Source organism: Ambystoma mexicanum, chromosome 11 (assembly GCF_040938575.1).
Source record: "Ambystoma mexicanum isolate Mex_15411 chromosome 11, UKY_AmexF1_1, whole genome shotgun sequence".
In the NCBI taxonomy this organism is placed as follows: Eukaryota; Metazoa; Chordata; class Amphibia; order Caudata; family Ambystomatidae; genus Ambystoma; species Ambystoma mexicanum.
The window spans coordinates 1,241,161,806-1,241,181,164 of record NC_090934.1 but is presented as its reverse complement, the minus strand read 5'-3'; the positions used below and the strand labels follow the sequence as shown (position 1 = coordinate 1,241,181,164).

Below are 19,359 nucleotides of genomic sequence, written 5' to 3'. Positions count from 1 at the left end.
TACTCACAGTATTGTTTAGAGGTTGTCTTTTACGAGAAATTGGATGCTGCTGAAGAGGTAGGAGAACACACGTGTCGAGAGTACATTGAGAGCGCTGCTCAGACGACTTATTGAGTAGCAAAGAGATGTTGGAGACCCCAATTACGAAGGAAGGTGATATGCGTGATCAAATAACTGAAGACAAGGCTCCATGCCATGATGGCCTGACAAATTCTATAAATCATTGGCGGGAGAGCTCTTAAATCCTTTGGTCAACCTATTCAGCTCCTTAACATCTGGGACGATATCGGGCCACGATTAGTGCAATCCATAAACCGGGTAAAGACCTGGAAAACTGGCTCCTATCGCTACATTTCTTAATACAGACAAGCATTTTCTGTAAAATATTGACTTTGCGGCCAGATAATGTACTCCCTGACCTGATCCAGCAATATCCAACTGCTTTTATCACTTAACTGGTGCACCCATGCACCCAACTATACCTTCCTCTCTTAACTGACCTGGACTACAGTCCCTGAAGGCGTTCAACCTACCAGTGCTTTGAGGTCATACCAATGATCTATAGAGCACTATATAAAGCCAAATAACATAACATGGGACGACAGACATTTGATAACTTAGGAAGCTGACCCATTTAATACAGTCAGTTGGTTTAGCAAAGACCAAACGCTCTTGTTATCCCTGGACGGTGAAAAAGCTTTTGATGGGGTCAACTGGACCGTCCTTAAATAAGTTCTGAGGGGGAAGGGAATGGGCCTTAATCTGGCTAAATGTATTGTGGCTATTTATGAAGGCCCCATCGCTAGGATGAAAGATAACGGCACTTTAAGCCCCCCAGTTTGTACTGGGCAGGGGAACCAGGCAGAGCTGCCTACTGTCACCACTCCCTTTTTGCTATGGTGCTGTTATGTTTAATCATTAGCTTTTTCCCCCTATCCAGAATACTGCTAGGTTTATTTGTATGGCGTACCGGACCCGGAGGTATCTGGGCGCCTTTAAACAGTACACTACAAGAATATTTTCAACTTTAGTTACAGCATGACCTAGAGAAGGTTAAGAATCATGTTACAGGATGGTACATAGGAAATACAGTAAACACAAATAAACACAGATGGTGGATAATGCAGAAAAGAACAAAGGAAATATAATTTTTGTGAATATGAATGTTTATTATATGTATATACAGTTATTTAGAGAGGGGTGGGGTTTCAAGGTCAGTCTGGAGGTCAGAAGTGTTAAATTACAGGAAAGGCAGCCTAGGGCTAGCGATGGGTGTCATTGGTAGTGAGCCATTTTATGTTACGCCGGAATAGGTAGAATAGTTGATTGGCACGCAGAGGGGTGGGTAGGGCATTCCAAGCCTGGGCTTCCATGACTGGGAAGCTGCTCCCACCTGCCTTCTTTAACTTGAATCTGGGTACAAGTCTTGCTGAATTGATCTAGTGGGGCAGGTTGAGGAATGTCTATTGATTCTCTCAGATAGTTAGGTGGGGGTGAGTGGTTACGGCATTTATGTGTAAGGCATAAGGTTTTCAGCATGATTCTATCTGTGGTATTGAGCCATTTAGTTTGTCTCCTTACATGTGAGATGTGTTCTCTCCTGGGTATACCATGAGCGACTCTTAGGGCATCATTTTGCAGTGTTTGGATTTTGTTGATGAGATATTTGTTGGCCCCTAGATGTAGAGCATTACAGTAATCTAAATTGGAAAGGATGAGTGCTCTTGCAAGGGTGGTGCAGCTTGTTTTGGATAAAAATGGTCTGTTTGCTCTAATGAGCTTACATGTGTAAGCTGTAGTGGGAGCCATAAAGCTCACTTGTTTATTGAGGGTGAGGGCAGAATCTAGGTAAAAACCAAAGGTTTTTACTACTTTAGCCACTTTGATAGTTACCATCAATATTAAATGAAGTGTAGTTCTGGCCTAATTTATTAATGGTTGGGCCTGGAGCTAAGTATTGGTAGTTAGTCTTATCATTCAGGCAGAGGCCATGTGTGGCCATCCATGCCTGAATGATGAGGTATATTTTATTCACCAAAGCCAAGTCCCTTTCATATTCGCCCGATAGGGGATCAAGGCATAAAATGAGCGGTGTCGCTGAGCCATTTGCTATGCAAATCTGTAGGTTTGCTAATTTAAATTGGCACTTTTGTAGCAAAACTAGCTATTTAAGTTATCCTGTTCAATGAAACCACAGCTGACCCCGCATTCCACTCTTGCCTTCAGAGCTCTCTCCACCTACTTTCCCTCTGTTCACTGCAAGTTTCAAAGGGCTAATGGAGAGAGATCCCGTTCACTTTTTGCCAAAAGGTCTCTGCGGGACATTTGTTTTCTTTTTGAAATGATTGTAAACGAGAAAAAATTGGGGATATTACTGTTATTAAGCTAACTGTATCCTGTCTGCCAAAGACCATGTTATTTCTTTTTAAAAAAGGCTTTAAATTCCTTTTTCTAAAAATGTAATGGAGTACATAATGCATAATTACAGTATTGCTACTGTACAACACTACATTGTCTCCATGCTTCACGGTGAAGTGTATCTAAATCTCAGTGTCAACTAGATTTCATTTTGTTTGGGAAGATGCTTCTTAGCGTTGAGTGGACACTTTTGAAAATGCACATGACCACGCAGCCAAATGCTTTCATGGCAAACCTAGTCCTGTGGCCTGCTGGTTACTTACAGCTTGCAACTGGTGCTCGACCCATGTGCTGATCCCATACTCCTTGACCTTCTATCTTACCATGTTGCTTAATACCTGCTACACTGAAAGTGAGATGGCTGCACATTACAACAGTCAGCCTAGTTCGCCCAGTTCTCTGCTACGCCATCCACTCTGCTCAGTCCTTTACATAATGAATACACAAAGCTAACTTAATATTTACTTAAAGTAGCGATCAATAGTTTCATCCAGTCTCCATCTACAGACCTACTGCAAAACGGTACGCTGTAGTTGGCCTCCAGAGCCCACTATGCTCTGATTATATTATATATTTGCAAACATTTTTTAAATCAAACAGAGAAACATCTTTGATCGATTGAACACATCTTTGTTTTTTTATTTCCTTTCAAACAGAATTATCTTCTTCAAATAATTATATCCATTCAGTCTCTCAACACGTGTTTCTCCACGTTTAACGCACGTGGTTCGTCAGGAGAGTTTTCTATTTACAAAACAAAAAAAAAAAAAATGTTCTTCCTTAGCTATATACGCTGTTACGCGGAAACGCCTCTACATATATTTTGAGTGCAATTGCATATGACAGTGGAGCACATAAGATTTTATCCTCTTTCAATTACCCTAATCAGGTCCAAACTGAACACATCTGTCTCACAGCCTCAGTTGAAGGGCAAGTGCCCGAAACACGTGTCAGGCTACCTTAGTATCAATTAAATCTACTATACCACTTTGGACTCAACTAGTGTTTATGCGCAGTGTGATTGCAAAACATTTGTTTTTGTGGTTCCTTACCTGGCGTTAGATTTGGCAAATCGCGCCTCCTGCATTCACCTGCAGCTCTAGTCACTCCAACCAAATATATCAGATCCTTGCGCTGAACATCAAACCTCTCCCCTTTTGCCACTCATTTCTGCCATCATTAATGTCTACATAAATGGCACCGTCATGGTCCAGGGCTTGCAGCTCAACCTTCTTGATAGGCGTCTTAGTCATACTTCTCCTGCCACACCTCTGGCCCTTCTGCCACCTCTGGGTGTACCACACTGCTGTACCCCTCTTCCGAAGTCCTACAAAAGTGGCAACCTGCTCCACTTAGCTACCCTCAACTATCGCTCTGTTAAACACTCCTCTTACATCTGCCACCTCCTTGAAGACCTCAACGTCCTCGCTCTTAGAGTTGTGGTTCACTGCCGGCTCTGTCACTCTCCTCCCTGAGGGCTACAAGATACTTTCAGCCCAGGCCTAACCAGACCAGGTGTGGGGGGGGGGGCTGATTGAGTCACTGCTACCATCATACTCACTCAGGCCTACTCCTCCTTCGACTGCTTCGTCTGCAGGCTTGGTGTTGCTCCTTTGCTTTCTCTGACTGGCCTCTATTTTACAACCCCTGGCCAGGTCTCCCTCTTCCTGAGTGGTCTGACCTCCACCTCCGACTTCAATAGTCACCTTGACTACCCTGATGCAGCCTCTGGACTCTTCCACTAACTCAAACTATTTCCCTCTCTTTACTCCTACGTCCCATCCCCTTTCCTTCATACTGCATGGGCGTCCCTTCCTAGTGATGGGAGATAGAACCTTTTTCACCAGAAAACCTTCTCCCCCTTTAAATTTAGAGGCGCGTGGGGGTGCGGCCCTTGGAGCATGTGCTGCCCTGCCTCCGCAATCCGGCACCACACCTCAGTCCCCTTTTCTGTGTCGACAGGAACGGGCCAAATTCACCAACGCTCCTGGGTTTGGCTTCAGCCATGTAATTCCACGGCAGATATTGCTTCTCTTCTGTCTTTTTATCATTCAGGTACTTGGTCCTCAGGCATCACGCCCCTCCCCGGCGCATGTCGACTCCTACAGAGTTCAGCAGGTGTCCATTCCACGACAAGCTCTTTCCAACTTCAGACCCCCACGCCCTCTGCCTACGTTGCCTTTGCCCAGACCAGGGCTGGTAAGCTTGTACCGCTTGCGACACACTTTCATTGAGGTCTCTGAAGAACAGACTAGCCAGGTGGAGGTAGCTCTTCCAGAGATCGCCTTCAGAGGACCTGAAGAACTTCGTCAATCATCGATCCAGGACCAAGGTAGGGCCACTCTTTTCCAGCACACCCCGCAATGGAGAATCCATTCCAAGGACTCGCCCGCGTGGGAGGAACTGCTCAGGGTCTCATACCAGCATGAGTACCGAGACTAAGTCAGCTACCAGGTGGCAGGCCAAGGGGTCAGTGGAACCTCCTGGTGACAGTGCTGAGGGACCAGAAGGTTATTTTACCAGGGCTTCACCCGAGGAGGGGTGGGGGGCACGAGTGTCGAGTTGGGACTGTATGTGGCCTACAGCCTATCCTTCATTTGGGCAGGGAAGGTTCCTGCTGCGTCCGTATAGGCAGGGCACGCAAAGGCTCCAGCAGCCACCCCTTACCCTGTCAATATCACCCCTCCGGCCTCTGAGGACTTATTAGCATTAATAATATTTTTGAAGGGCAGGCTGATGAAATCTGTTCGGATGGGGTCATCCTTGGGTACGTGCTCCTGCCAATGGCTCCGGTGCCGCGGGCCCCAGTACAGCCGCTCCAGCCCCCCAACCGATACTGCAGGCAGTTCTATACCAGCTTCTGCAGCCTCCAGCCCTGTCTCCACAACTCAGCATTCAGCTCCCAGCACCCCTCCACTGGTGTTGGACCCCCAGGCGGACACAGATGAGGAAGAGAACCCCGACACACTGCCCGTCAGCCAAGGCCTTCCACGAATGTCTTGCAGGGCTGGCAGAGTACTTGGGCCTTCCTCTGCCCGAGGTCGAGCAGGTTTCAGAGGGGGGTCCTTGCTGAAGTCCTCACGCTACATCCTGCAGCGAGAACCGGAATCCCGATGAAGGGCATCGTCGACTTGGTCAAAAAGGGCTGGCTCAAGCCCCAACTCAGTCCAGCCAGTCAATCGACACCTAGACGCCAAGTCCAGGCAAATGGAGGGGGATATACTCTTGCTATCAGCCCACCCTCAGCCGCACTCCTCAGTGATTGGTGCGGCATCCCTATACTCTGAGCATCAGTCGTCCTCTGACTCCTCGTCTGCGGCACTGCTAGACTAGGAGATCTTGGAGGCGTACGGGATGAAGCTGTATTCCAACGCATCCCTGCATCTTCATCAAGCTAATGTGGATGCCATGCTGGCAGCTGTTAACCAAAGACTTTGGCGGGAAATTGCCGATTTCCCCCCAGAGCTTCCGACGTAGAGCCCTTCACGATTCGAGGTGGGACGGCCAGAGGTCAAGATGGTGGCACAAGACATCTGCATTGCTACGGACATAAGAAAGGCCTGGCTCCATGCTACAAAATTCAACACGGATGTCCAGGAACGCATCTTGGCCCTGCCGTTTGAAAGAGGGTGGGGGGGGGCGGTGACCTCTTCATTACACTACGGACATGGAGCTGGATAAAAAGAAAAAACAGCTAAAAAACGGCGAAGTCTTTATCCATTGTTACAAAGGCCATGCCCAAAACGTACACCCAGTCACAGCAGCACTTGGACAAGGGGCGTACATATGGGAGGGTTCTGCGGCTTCCAAGAGCAGAGGTCCAGTCATCTGGACTGCTCGCCGACCCAACATCGGCGCAAGCAACAAAGGGGGGGGGTGGAGGGGGGAGTAGGGGCTTTTTCCAGTTCTCCCCCCCCCCCCCCCCCCCCCCCTCCTCAACAGCCTGAGAGGGAAAGAAGACAAGACATGCCCCTCTGGGTCCACGGGGCTCCAGTGGGGGTGAGGGGGGGGGGGCAAGGCTTGCTCTGAATGCACACAACTGGTGCCAGAATTTCACAGACCCCTGGATCCTCTCCATAGTTTCCGTGGGTACCGCCTACGCATCCCAGCCTCTCCTCACTCTTCCCCCCTCCCCTCCACTCCCACAGATTGGACTGCAACGTTTTTGGTGGAGATCTGGTTGTTTGTCAAGAGCCAGGCACTGGAAGAAGTCTCAGCCTCCCATCGAGCCTTGGACTTCCACTCAAGGATTTTCGCCATTCAGAAAAAGAACCAGGCGGGCCGGAGTTGTGCTGGACCTTTCCACCGTCTCCCTACCTCTACAAAAATTCTAGATGGTTACGCCAGTTTTAATAGTAGAGACATTGTGCAAGGGAGACTGGATGTGCTTGCTGAATCTGAAGAATGCATACTTTGACGTCCCGATTTGGCAGCCTCACCTTTCTTTTCTACGATTCAGGATCATGGGCTACCATTTCCAATACAAGGTGCTTCCCTTTGGCCTCAAGTGGGCCCCCGGGGTCTTTACCAGGCTGAGGAATACAGTGGCGGCCCTCCTCAGGGCAACCACATATACCCGTACCTCGACGACTGGTTAGACAGGGCTTCATCTCCAGAAGCGGTGCACCGCACTTGCCACGTTCTTATGAACACACTGCATGATCTAGGCTTTTTGCTCAATCTCAAGAAGTCACTGCTGTAGCCCACGCAGAGTCTGACCTTCTTGGGGCACATGCTCAGTTTTTCCTTCAGAGGACAAGATCACAGCCATTAAGAGGGGTCACTGCGCACTTCCTCAGAGGTAACATCGGCCAGGTGGTACCAACACCTGCTGGGTCTCATGGCAGTGGTCCTACTGACCGTATCATGGAACCAGGAGCGGGGCTCTCAGGCACAGATTATCAGCATTCCTCCTTCTCTTCACCCGGACCTCACATGGTGGTCCAGGGACTGCAACCTGCAGACAGACGAGCCTTTCCGGCAATCTACTCCACAGGTCACCATCACTATGGACTCCTCTCTCGATGGATAAGGGGCCACCTTGGACAACCACTGCGTCCATGGCACCTGGACCCGGCAGGAGCAGTAGTAGCACATCAATTGGCTGGAACTGAAGGCCATTTGCCTAGCGCTCAGAGCCCTCCCGTTTATCAACGACAAGGTAGTCCTCATTCAGACAGACAACTCAACCAGCATGTTCTATGTCAACAAGCAGGGAGGTACCAGGTCCCCTCCACTGTGCAGGCTGGCTGTCAGCATGTGGGAATAGGCCCTGGAGAACATCTACCTCACGGCCGTCCACCTTCCCGCTACCTTCCATAGGAATCCAGTCTGGAGGTGGACAGGCTCAGCAGACTGGTAGCATACCATTACGAGTGGCAATTGAATGACCTTGTACTGCTGGTGATCTTCAGCAGATGGGACACCCCCAGGTGGACCTCTTTGCCACCTGGGACAACAGGAAGTGCCAACAGTTCGCCTCCTGGCAGGGACAGGGCCCCCAGCTCCTTGGGCGACTCATTTCAGATTCAGTGGAATGGCATGATAGCATACGCCTTCCCGCCCACAACGCTGATAAACAAGATCAAGCAGTCTCGCCACCTCTGCGTCATTCTAATACCTCCATGGTGGCCAGCCAGGCCATGTTTCTTTGAGCTGCTCAGTCGCTTGGAGAGAACACCCATTTGCCTTCCCACGGGCCCAGCACATCATCTGGCACAGCAAGGGGGGGGGGCGGCGCAGGGTCATCCACCCCACGCCACAAACTATATCCCTCACAGCGTGGTTCCTGAGCAGATCACGCTAGGGTAACTCGGCCTTTCCCAGGCTAATCTTGAGATCATACAGGGGGCTAGGAGCAAAGCTACTGGGACCCAGTAGAAGAGCAAGTGGACCAGGTTCTGCCACTGGGCAGACTATAAAGATATCAACACCCATTCATGTACATTGGACGACATGCTCTCCTTGGCGCACCTTGCCCACTCGGGCATGCTGATACACTTGCCGCACGTAGTTGGCAGCCATTGGGGCCTACAGAAACTCTGAGGAAGAGGCGTTCTCCTATTCCAACCCGGTTGTCAGGAAGCATTTGACGCGACTCACAAGACTCTACCCGCCCATCAAGGGGGCACACCCTGTGTGGGACCTTAACATAGTTTGGGGGGCCCTGGTGCACAAACCATTTGAGCCAATGGCATCCCGCACATCAGGCTAGTCTGCCTCGCCCCGGTCAGTGAAATCCAGACGCAAGTCGCCTCGGAGCCCTATACTATCACAAGGATGTAGTCCTGCGGCGACACCCAGCATTCCTACCTAAGGTGCCTTCCGCATTCCATCTGAATGAGGAAATGATGCTGCCTACATTTTTTGCTGAACATAAGGCTGAGGCACAGAGTTAAGCAATGCCTTGATGTCAGATGTGCCCTGAAATTCTACTTGGATAGGACCAAGGGCTTCCGCACGCTGGACGCACTGTCACCTTCGGCGGATTAAGACTTGAGTATCAGGCCTCCAAGGCCTGCATAGCCAGTTGGATAGTCTTTGCCACAAAAGCAGTTTAGGAGGGTCAGTCATGAATGTGAGTGGATGCCAGGCGGGAAAGGGACTGCAAGTGTCGAACACCAGATCTGGATGGAGATGCTCATGCAACCCCACCTGAAGAGAATACAGAAGTTTAGAGCCTCGCTTCCAGACAGCGAGACCAATTAACCAATCAACCAACCCACTAACAAATTTCCCCCTCTGCATACACCTCTCACTCTAAACGAATGAAACCACAAGCCTGCAACACAACAATCCGCACAAACTTCACTACACCAACAAAACACAAAGACGCACACGATGGCTATTGACTGTAAAACACCCCAAGCCCAGCCAACTGACTTGCGGGCCGAGGCCGCCAACAGCGCATCACTGCTCTTGCACATTTCCAGCCTGTTCCCACTCACCTCCCACCCCTCCCTTTTTCAAAGATGCCAGGGGACCACTCCGGTGGTGATAGTGCGCGGTGCAAATATCCTTTAACATAAGCCACTGCCAGCCAACATGCACGCCCACAGGGTCGGAGCCAAGGCAACGGCCATCGCATTCCAGTGGCATGTCCCTTGGCAAGTCATAAGCAGGGCGGCCACATGGGCCCCCCATTCGGCTTTCTGCAAGCACTACTGTTTGGACGCAGGCTCTAGATCAGACACAGCTTTCAGACAGGCAGTTCTTAGAAACCTATTTGCTTAAGGAGGGTCTTCTCTCCACCCTGGGGCCACACTGTTGTAATCCCTCATGCAGTATGGAGGAAAGAGTCCTTGGTCCCCTTTTCTCCATGCGTGCCACCATCGCTTCCCCTAATAAAACTTGTGTCATGAGGCAATGTTAATCTATTGTCAACGCGTCTGAGGACTGAGGGGTGGCGCTGGAGGGCGAAGTCAGGGCAGCGCATGCTGCCAGGGCTGCACCCCCTCCCCAACCCCCCTGCGGCTCTAAATTTAAAAGGGAAGGTTTTTGTCTGGTGATAAAAGTTCTCTCCTTCCTAGGAAGGGACGCCCATGCAGTATGGAGGAACGGGGGCACTAAGGAGTCACTACAGTGAGTAACTTTTATAATTGCTTCCCTCCTGTCCGCACTCAGCCGGACACACCTTGGATGCTCTCATCTCTTCAGCCCTCTCACTACTCCTCTCTCGCTCCTGCTCTGATCATACTCTCCTGTCCTCTCAGCTGGACCTCCTAAGCCCCCGCCGCACTGCCATACTCCTTCTGTTATTCCATCTATGAAGCATTAGTAATTTTCTGCTTTTGCCACCACCTTCATTCCCCCCTCCTACTCCTGCCACTGATTTGACACAGCCCTTGCTAACCTTCAACTCTCCAACACTTTGAACATCCTTCTCCCTGTCATTAGAATCTGAATGGAGCCTGCCTCCAAGTGCAACACCTGGTATGACTTTGACCTGGCCTCTCTGGAAATGCAAGTGCAGAGCAGCTGAGCAGAAGTGGCAGGCTTCGAGCACATCGCCTGGCAAACTGGCCTGTTGCGTACTCCGAAGGAAATGCAAACTTTCCATCTGTTCAAAGAAGGCCTATATCCAAGCCTGCATCTCTTGGGCCACAAATACAGCTGAAATGCTTCAAAATCTGAAACGCTCCAATCGTACTGCAGTCTCCATTTCTCCTCTGCCAAACCTGGCCCTCTGTGCTTCACTAGCCTCTCACTTAATTACTAAAACTCAGGACATTCTGTGATCACTCTCCTCTACACCACACCCTTCTCCCTCACCCGCTCAGGCCTCCCTTTGCCCCCTCCCCTCCTACTTTCTCTTTCTCTCTTCACCCGATGAGGCTTCTAGACAAGTCTGCTTTATGAAAGTCTCACCGAAACAGGTGCTCCCCTGCTCTGCCAGAACAATCGAGGACAATGTTGTCTCCCTTGCTCCAGTCTTGGCTGATTTCTGCAATCACGCCCTTGTGCACCCTCTCCTCAAAATGCCTACTGCCGACCATTCCTGTCCGGTTAACTAACACCCTATCTCAATTATCCCCTTCCTAGCCTGGCCTTCTCCCAGCTTAGCCACCACACTGAATCGGTTGATTATCTCTGTGACCACCAATCTGGCTTTAGAGCTGGCAGAGGCATGGAAACTGCACTCCTGAACACCTGTGAAGACTTGCGGTCTACTCTCGTCCTCATCCTTCTTGACTTTTCCTCTGCTTTTGATATGGTCAATCATGACACCCTTATAAATCGGCTCCATGATACCCTTGGCATAATGAACCTGGCTTTGGACTGCCCTCCTTCCTTTGACCGACCTTTCCGGGTTCAACTGGGGCCTTTGCGCTCCTCCATCTCACACCCTACCTGTGGTGTCCCTCAGGGCTCTATCCTCTCGCCTTGGCTTTTCAACATCCTCCTCGCCTCCATGGCTATTTGATCGCCGCCTTCTCTCCGAACGTCCAGTGTTATGCAGATTATTCCTTTGCTGGGCCCGTCGGGGTGAGTTTAATCCCTGCACTCTCCCCAGCATTGTGGCCTTATGTTTTAATTGCTGGCTTGCTCTTCTGTACCACACGCCCCATTTCCCCCCCCCATCCTTGTTGCCTCCCGCCCTGACACCTCATTGGACACTGCTCCCTTGTGTAGGTCAGCCCCACTGCACATTGAAGCTCCTGTGGACCCGAAGCAAAGGATGCCTTCAGTGGAAGCAGCTCCAGTTGGGGTCAGCCGTGGAAGCAGTAAGATGGCTGCTGCCAACCTGCATCGACTGACCAGGTAGGTTCAGTGCAGTTGGGGGGGGGGGGGGGGGGGGGCGGGGCAGCAATCTCTGCACCCCACTACACTGACCCACCCCTCTAATTACTTTATTGATCTTATTGCACCACTCAAACATCAGTGACCCATTTTGGCCATCACGAACATCTCTCTAATTGTTGAATTATGTTGCATTGCTGTCTGTGTTGAAATTAAGCCTTTTTCCCCTCTCTTTAGGAAAGTCAAATCTGGGTCCTACAGTGCATTGTCTGCCCCCCCCCCCCTCCCCCCGGTCTCCCCTCCCCCCCCCCCCCCACTCCACTGCACCTGCGTTCCCCTGTTGGGCATTTCCTTACTGCCCCGTGTTCCTCCTTCTGTGTCCCCCTTCTCTGTTGCTGGGCGGTTGGCTTTGCTTCCTCCGCCCTCACTCTCCCCACCCTCCTCTTTGCACCCTCTATTGTGCTCTCATTCTCTCCCATCTTCTCTATCTCCTAGCCTATCCCTCTCACTAAGTCTGGGAGGAAGAAGTTCAAGAGGGATATCCTGGTCTCCAACCCAGGACTCCCTATTGCTGATAATCACGGCTTCCTTCACACTCACACCGACATCCTCTATCGTTCCCTCACCTGACCTATGGATCCCTCATATTGTCTGTTCTCTCTCCTGTCTCCTCCTCTCCCATTAATTGTGGCACCCTGTGGTTAGCCCTCTTGGCCTCCTTCCACTCTGCCAAAACCACCATCAATGTCTATCTGAATGGCACGTCTTGGTCCAGGGCCCTAGGCCTAATCACCTTTTTGATAGGCGTCTCATGCATCTTATAAACTTCCTTCCTTCTCATGCTACTCCTATTAACACCTCTTTGGCTCCCCCGCCCCCCCCTCCTTCTTCCACCGCCTCCCTGGCACCTTCCTCCTCTCTGGCCACTATGCTACCACCTTCTACCACATCTACCCACTCTCTGGCCCCTCCACCTCTTCCGGGTGTACCTCAAGCCTGTACTCAACCCTTGAAGTCTTTCAAATGTGGAAACCTGCTCCATGTCGCTTCTCTCCTCACTTTTGTCAAACACTCCTGACATCTGCCAGCTCCTCAAACTTGACTCAAACTTGACTTGGGTGTCCTCGCTCTCACCGAGACCAGGCTCGCGGCCGGCCCTGTCACAAGCTTTGACACTCCTCCCTGAAGTCTACAACATCCTATCTGACCCCAGAACCAACTGACCCGGAGGTTGAGGTGCTCTGATTCCAGAGTGGGACCCTGCTTCTGCCATTCCTACGCACGCCTACTCTGCCTTTGAATGCCTGGTTTTCAGGCTTTCTATCACTGCCAACCTCTCTGACTGGCCACTGTCTACAGGCCAGGTTGCCATCTTCCTCACAAAGGTGGGTGGACCTATCCTTATCTCCTTGCCTCCATCTCTCAACTCTGTCCTTGGAGACCTCAACATACACCTGGATGCTTCTAATCGCTCCCCGGGCTCTTTGCAACCTCTGCGAGTCTCCCTCTTTCTCATTTGTCATTTGGTCCGACCCTCTCTGCCGGACACACCTTGGATGTTCTCATCTCCTCAGACATCCCCCTCTCGAACCCTCACACCACTCCTCTCTTGGACTAACCACTTTCTGCTTTCCTCATCTGAAAATGTCCCTCAGGCTAAGCCCACACCAGCATTGCCACTTATCTTCTCAGTCATTCGGCCCATTCATTGTCAGTGTATGCCTTTGCCTCTCCTTTCTCTACCACTCTTGCGGCTGACTCTCACTCTTGACGCAGCCCTCTCTCACCTGCATCTTGTGATTTCCAACACTTAGGACATCCTTGCCCCGGTCATGAGAATCCATCTGAACCCTACCTCCAAGTGCAACTCCTGGTAAGACTCCGACCTTGCCGCCCTGAAACACAAGTGCAGTGTGGCTGAGAGGAAGTGGAGGCTTTGGGTGCATCCTCTGACAAACTGGCCTGCTACCTGCTTCAAGGGCATTAGACTGTCGGAGTCCACATCCAAGCCTGCGTTTCTGCAGCCTCTAACAACTTGGCTGAGCTCTTTAAATTCTGCAAGTAGCTGCCCAATCCTTAGGCATTCTCCGCCTCTCCTGTTCCCTCCCAGACTCTCTGTACGGCTCTGGCTTCTCACTTCACTAAAATCAGGAAATCCTGTCCTTGTTCGCCCCTGCCTCTCCCTTTCTCAGGCCCCCCACTGGCCCCCTCTCCTCCTTTCCTCTATTGCTCTGACAACACCTGACGACGTTTCTAGGCAAGCCCTATCTATGAAAGGTGCTCCCCCTGCTCCTCCAGAACCATCAAGGACCACATTGACACCATCTCGCCAGCCTTGGCCAATTTCTGCAATTACTCTTTCACCACTGGATCTCCCCCAATCTCCGCCCCGCACTCGCCTCAAGCACTCCCTTGTGCACCCCCTCCTTAAAAAGCCTTCTGCGATCCTACCTGCCAGGCAAACTTTTGCCTGATCTATCACGTCTTTCCTCAGGGAAACTACTGGAAAACCTCACCATCGCTGCTTACTCTCCTCACTGAATCGGTTTGTTGTCTCTGTGACCATCAGTCTGGCTTCAGAGCAGTCGGAGGCACGGAAACTGCTCTCCACTTGTGATGACCTGCACTCTAATCTTGACTCCGGCCTTTCTTCTGTCGTCCTCCTTGACCTTTCCTTTGCTTCTGACACTGTCAATCAAGCCATCCTGATCAATCGACTCAGAGGGAATCTGGGCATCATGAATCAGGCCCTGGGGTGGTTGAGCATCTTCCTTCTGGATTGACCCTCCCAGGTCCAACATGGTTCCTTTCTCTCTCTCCTCCGCCTCTCCCTCCACATGTGCTGTTCCCCAGGGCTCTACTCTCTCATCCTGGCTCTTCAATGTCTACTTAGCCCCTTTGGGCCACCTGATCTCTAGCTTCTCTAACTTTTAGTGTTACCCGGATGGTGACTCTTTTAGGCTCCTCTCAGCTGCCGCCTCCTTCCCCGCTCATTCCCGACTGTGTACCCGATTCAGGAGTGGTGTGCCTCCAACGATCTCTGCCTTAATGCTAGTAAGACTGAGATCCTGCTCATAGCGACCGCGACTCCTGCTTTCCCTCCCTCTCACGCTGGCCGCCCTTTTTGGGCACTCCTTTGTCGTCCTGGGAGGCAAAAAAAACTGTGTCCTGTTCGAATCCACTCTTTCCTTCTCAGATCTTGCCAAGAAGGCCCACTACCAGCAGCACCTCCCCAGAGGTATTCTTCCCTTTCTCACTTCCCCCAGAAGCTCACTGTCTCCCGAGCCCTAGTTCTCTCTAAGCTGGACTACTGCAACAGCCTCGTTCTCAATCGGTCGTACTCTACTCTCCACCCTCTTCTACTAATACAGGACTACAAGACTTATCCTTGGCCTCAAGCCCAGGCACCGCATTGCTCCAGCCCTAAAATCTCTTCACTGGCTCCTAGTTGCTGCGAGGATCAAGTTCAAGACCCTCTGCATCATCCACATGGTTTTCTGGTGCCTCAGACCCTGCTACATCCAACTCTCTCCCCCCCCCTCCCTAAATGCCTCCCTGCTAGAGCCTTTCGGTCTTCTAGCTCCAACTCTGTAGCGCCTCCACAGGTGCCTAGCCCCTGGAATGGCGTCCCTGCCCCTCCTGAATTGAGCCAGATCTCCCAAGTTCTGGAAGCTTCTCAAGACCCTCCTTTTCTCTTCCTACTTCCCTGTCCCCTCCCCCAGCCCCCTGCTGATGTCCCCCTCTGCCCCTTGATTGGCTGCTTGGTTCCTTCAGATTCTTAGAGCACCAGGCCCCCCTTGACCAGTCTACCCCTGCAGTTGGTCGTCTCTGCCCCCCCCAACATGGCACGTGGAACTTCTGCCCCATGCACTCGCTCCTTTCACCTGTCGCTGTACACCGTTTTTGCAATCCTTGTCCCCCACCCCTTTGTCTTGCACCTTGAAATACATTGTGTATAGGCGCATTATAAATAAATAAAACCATTTGCACAGAGTAGGAGTGCGAAGAGACATGCATGGTATCCAGTTTGGAGGGGTACAGCACAAACTGGCGCTGTTTGCAGACTGCCATTTTATTCCTGGGAGCCCTGTTCACGTCCTTATCAGTGGTACAGGCCGAAATGTGGAGGTACGGTATGGTCTTGGGTTTTAAGGCAAATTTGAAAAATTGGAAATTCTGAATCTTAACTACTTCTCGAAGGACCAGCTCCTATTTGAAAACTACCCTCCCATTTCGGTGGGTGTTAGAAAGTATTAAATATATAGGTATACAGTTATCCACCAACTTCACCAGACTTTATACCATTAACTATCCTAAGAAGATCTTAAAACAGATTAGGGTGGATTTAAAAAGATTTAGCAAAATGATATAATCGTTCAGAAGAATCAAGGTTATAAAAGTGAATGTGCTTCGGAGATTTTTCTCTTACAGGCCCTAAAGGTTGTGGTCCCCAGATGAGTACTTCTGATGCTTCAGAGTGAAGTTTTTTTTTTGTGAAGGGAAAGGGCATAGACTAGCCAGAACAATTCTGATGGCTGAAACCGGTAATGTGGTGAAGGGTGGGGGGGGCGTGGGGCGGTGGGGTTTGCATGCTCAATTTTCAGACCATCCTGCGGCAGCACACTAAAGGAATGGTGATAGATTCGAGCAAACTGTATAATTGTTCTTTTATTGCCTGATTAATACCAGAGACTAATTTCCAAATGCCAGACCGGGATTCAAACCTGTGTTGCTATGTATTGTCTTGCTTCTAAGACACATGCATTGCCCCTGAGGTATTGTCTCGGCCAATTAACACAGCTACTGCGTCGGGTCTACCTTTGTGGAGTATCCTGTGGCTCTCCAGATATCGGAGACAACAATCTAGTTACAGGAACTCCATTAATAGAGCTACTCTCGCAATATGGGACAAAATAGCCACACAGAATAAACTGATTTCCATCATCACTAAGAGCAGTAGCAAATTCCACAGCAATCCAGATTTTAATCCAGCTCTGCAGAGAAGGCCATTTAGAGGTTTGAGAGAAAATGGGGACTGGTGTATAGCTGAGGTGTTTAAAGGGAGCGAGGTTAAATACTTTGAGTATAAGCCGGAATATAGGAGAACAGGACAGTTTACAATATTTCCAGTTATGGCACTGGGTGATGGGCAAACTGATTAGGGAAGTGGCCACCAGGACACTGACGCCCTTTGAGAGTTAGTAACTAAGTCGACCACGACGAAGGGACTCATTACCACTCTAGAGTTTAGTAATCCAAGCAGGGGGAAAGAACTGGGCATACATGAACGTATAGGACAGGGATTCGGGGAGACTCCACTGAGGAATTTGGCAAAGAACAAAAAACGGTTGCTGGGGCGCTACAACATAAGGAGACAGCATACAAAGTAATGTTGTGCTGGTACCGAACACCAGGCAGGTTTCAGAAAATCTAGCTGCCCAGATTTGGGAGGGAATGTGGAGCCATGGGCACTTATACACACATTTTGGGAATGCCGAAATATCCAACCATTCTGGGACTAAATAGCACATAGCTCCAAAATAATTGGTCGGACTTACCCTTTTGCCCGAGGACTATCGTTTCTGGGTATTCCTCATAAACGCACACATTCCTTACACTCTACAGACAGTACGATACCTTTTTGGCCGTCAAAAGCAGTTAACAGCGGCACAGTTGAAAAGCTATTAAACGCTGCATTTGAACCTCTGGTGGATAAGGCTGTGATCCGTGCTAGCAATGGACAAGATGTCTGCTGACACATGGGGACAGTTGGTTTCGCAAAGAAGTGAACTTACTGGTCCTCCAGAATTTATGCACAGCACCTGTCCTCATAGCCATAGTGCTACGACACTCTTTGATATAATGGACTCTGAGGGTGCCCCATACTGGAAAGGAGGGAAAAACTATGATGCTGTGGGGTAGCACTCCTGAGGCCCCATGATTGAAAGGAGGACGTCAGCCGATTAGAGAAACTGACTCCTTTAATGACCCACCATATTCATAGAAGCACTAGACTCGAATGGTGGAGGGAGGATGGGGGGGCGAGTTTAGAAGTCTTGTTTTATGACAATGGTCTTACGTAGGACTGATATTTCTATAGGATAGATGTATGTTAATGTACTCCTTCACTGAAGCGCAAAACTAATAAAAATGATTTTAAACAAATGAAAGTTTAGCTGTTAAGATGGGGTGAAGAGCGGGCAGGACTTTTTTCTTTTAATTCCCATTAAAGTGGTTTGTTAAACCTTCAGCCTTTGTGGAATCGGCAAGACTTGATCTCTTCTTGTGTCGTATTGGTCTTAAGGAAGCTGCATTTCCTGACATGAATGCATGTTCTAATTCATTGCAGCTGGTTGGTGCAAAATACAATAAGCGTTTGCATTCTATGTGTTTTATTACCCAGCATAGATGTTGTATGATTTCGCCTCATTTGACTCATCGCAGTAGATGTAACTAGCTTGGACTCTGCAGGGTAGTGTTCTTGAATATACTTTTTCTACAAAGCAACTGCATGCTTAATGGAACATATTTGTATTTTCCCCTTTTTTCAGAACCCAGCAACCATCACCAGGATACTCCTAAGCCATTTCAATTGGGACAAAGAAAAACTAATGGAGAGGCAAGTGTTTATTTTTTAACTTGTACCTTCACTGGGATCAGGGTACACAATTTGCATTGGCTAAATAATGTGCTGTCTGTGTATAGAATTGAGGTGGCACGTGACTGTTATGGCTCGTTGTTAGCTTAAAATGTTGCACCTTGTCTGTGATAGTAAGTGTAGAGGTGTGAGGGAGCACATTTTGGCAATTGTGATTCCAGATGCATTTTAGCTTCATTTTGTTCCGCACTGTCGTTGGTTTGATTTGCAAATTGGCAGCCGTAAAATCAAGTAATCAATCATGGTTTTCTGTATGCATCTAACAAGAATTTAGCGAAGTGTTTGTGATAAACTGGAGAGATGGCCTTTTGCATCAGCAAATGGAAGCCCCTTTTTAAACGCTACCCTTATTGACGGGGCTCCAATAGGAATTTAAGGTGAGTATTTTACTCCCTATTTCTGAACGATTTTTTTGCGAGTTAAAAAGTTCATACACCGCTGTTGTATTTTTAGACAAGTACAAAGGTAACGTATCTGTGTTTAATTTACAATCAAAGCATTCTTTATAGGTAGCAGTTTTTATGATCAGACGTCCTCTGTGGAAGATGCTGCACATTCACCTTGCCTGAACACATCTGGACAGTACAGATGTCGCAGGGAGTCGGGCACATACATACCTGTTAATCTTTAATTTTCTTTGAGTAGAGACCTGATTTTTGCGAGTAGTTTCGGTCGGTACTCTGCTTATCTGGAGTCCTGCTATGACATACCATATTACTTTGCGAGCAAGTCTATTCATGTCCTTTCGCAGGTTTGGGCAGAACGTGCTCCACAGCCACGATTTCCAACTACAATCGAGTGTATATATTTTCAGGTTCAAAAGTGCGTGATTTTTGCCATGGTTAAAACTAAATCGAGCGCCATTTTGGGATGAAGGTAGGGCAGCCAGACTGCCTACAAATTATGTAGTAAAGGCCCCATTGATTGACTTTTGGTTTATATTTAAAGTGTTTTGCTTATTTTGTGTGCTTATTTTAAGTTGTTTGTAATGCATTTTTTAACTTGGCTGTAATTATGCTAAACGTACAAAAAGTAATGTATCG

The 19,359-nt window shown here is 49.4% G+C and overlaps 1 protein-coding gene across 4 annotated transcripts in view; it reads left to right on the top strand.

Annotated features, from left to right (window-relative positions):
- ARIH1 (ariadne RBR E3 ubiquitin protein ligase 1) overlaps nucleotides 1-19,359 on the top strand; it is a 1,069,856-nt gene that overhangs the window by 136,256 nt on the left and 914,241 nt on the right. For all 4 annotated transcript variants that reach the window (XM_069624621.1, XM_069624619.1, XM_069624620.1 and 1 more), the window contains exon 2: nucleotides 18,210-18,277. In XM_069624621.1, coding sequence (XP_069480722.1) covers nucleotides 18,210-18,277 — 68 coding nt within the window. The remainder of the gene's footprint in view (nucleotides 1-18,209; nucleotides 18,278-19,359) is intronic.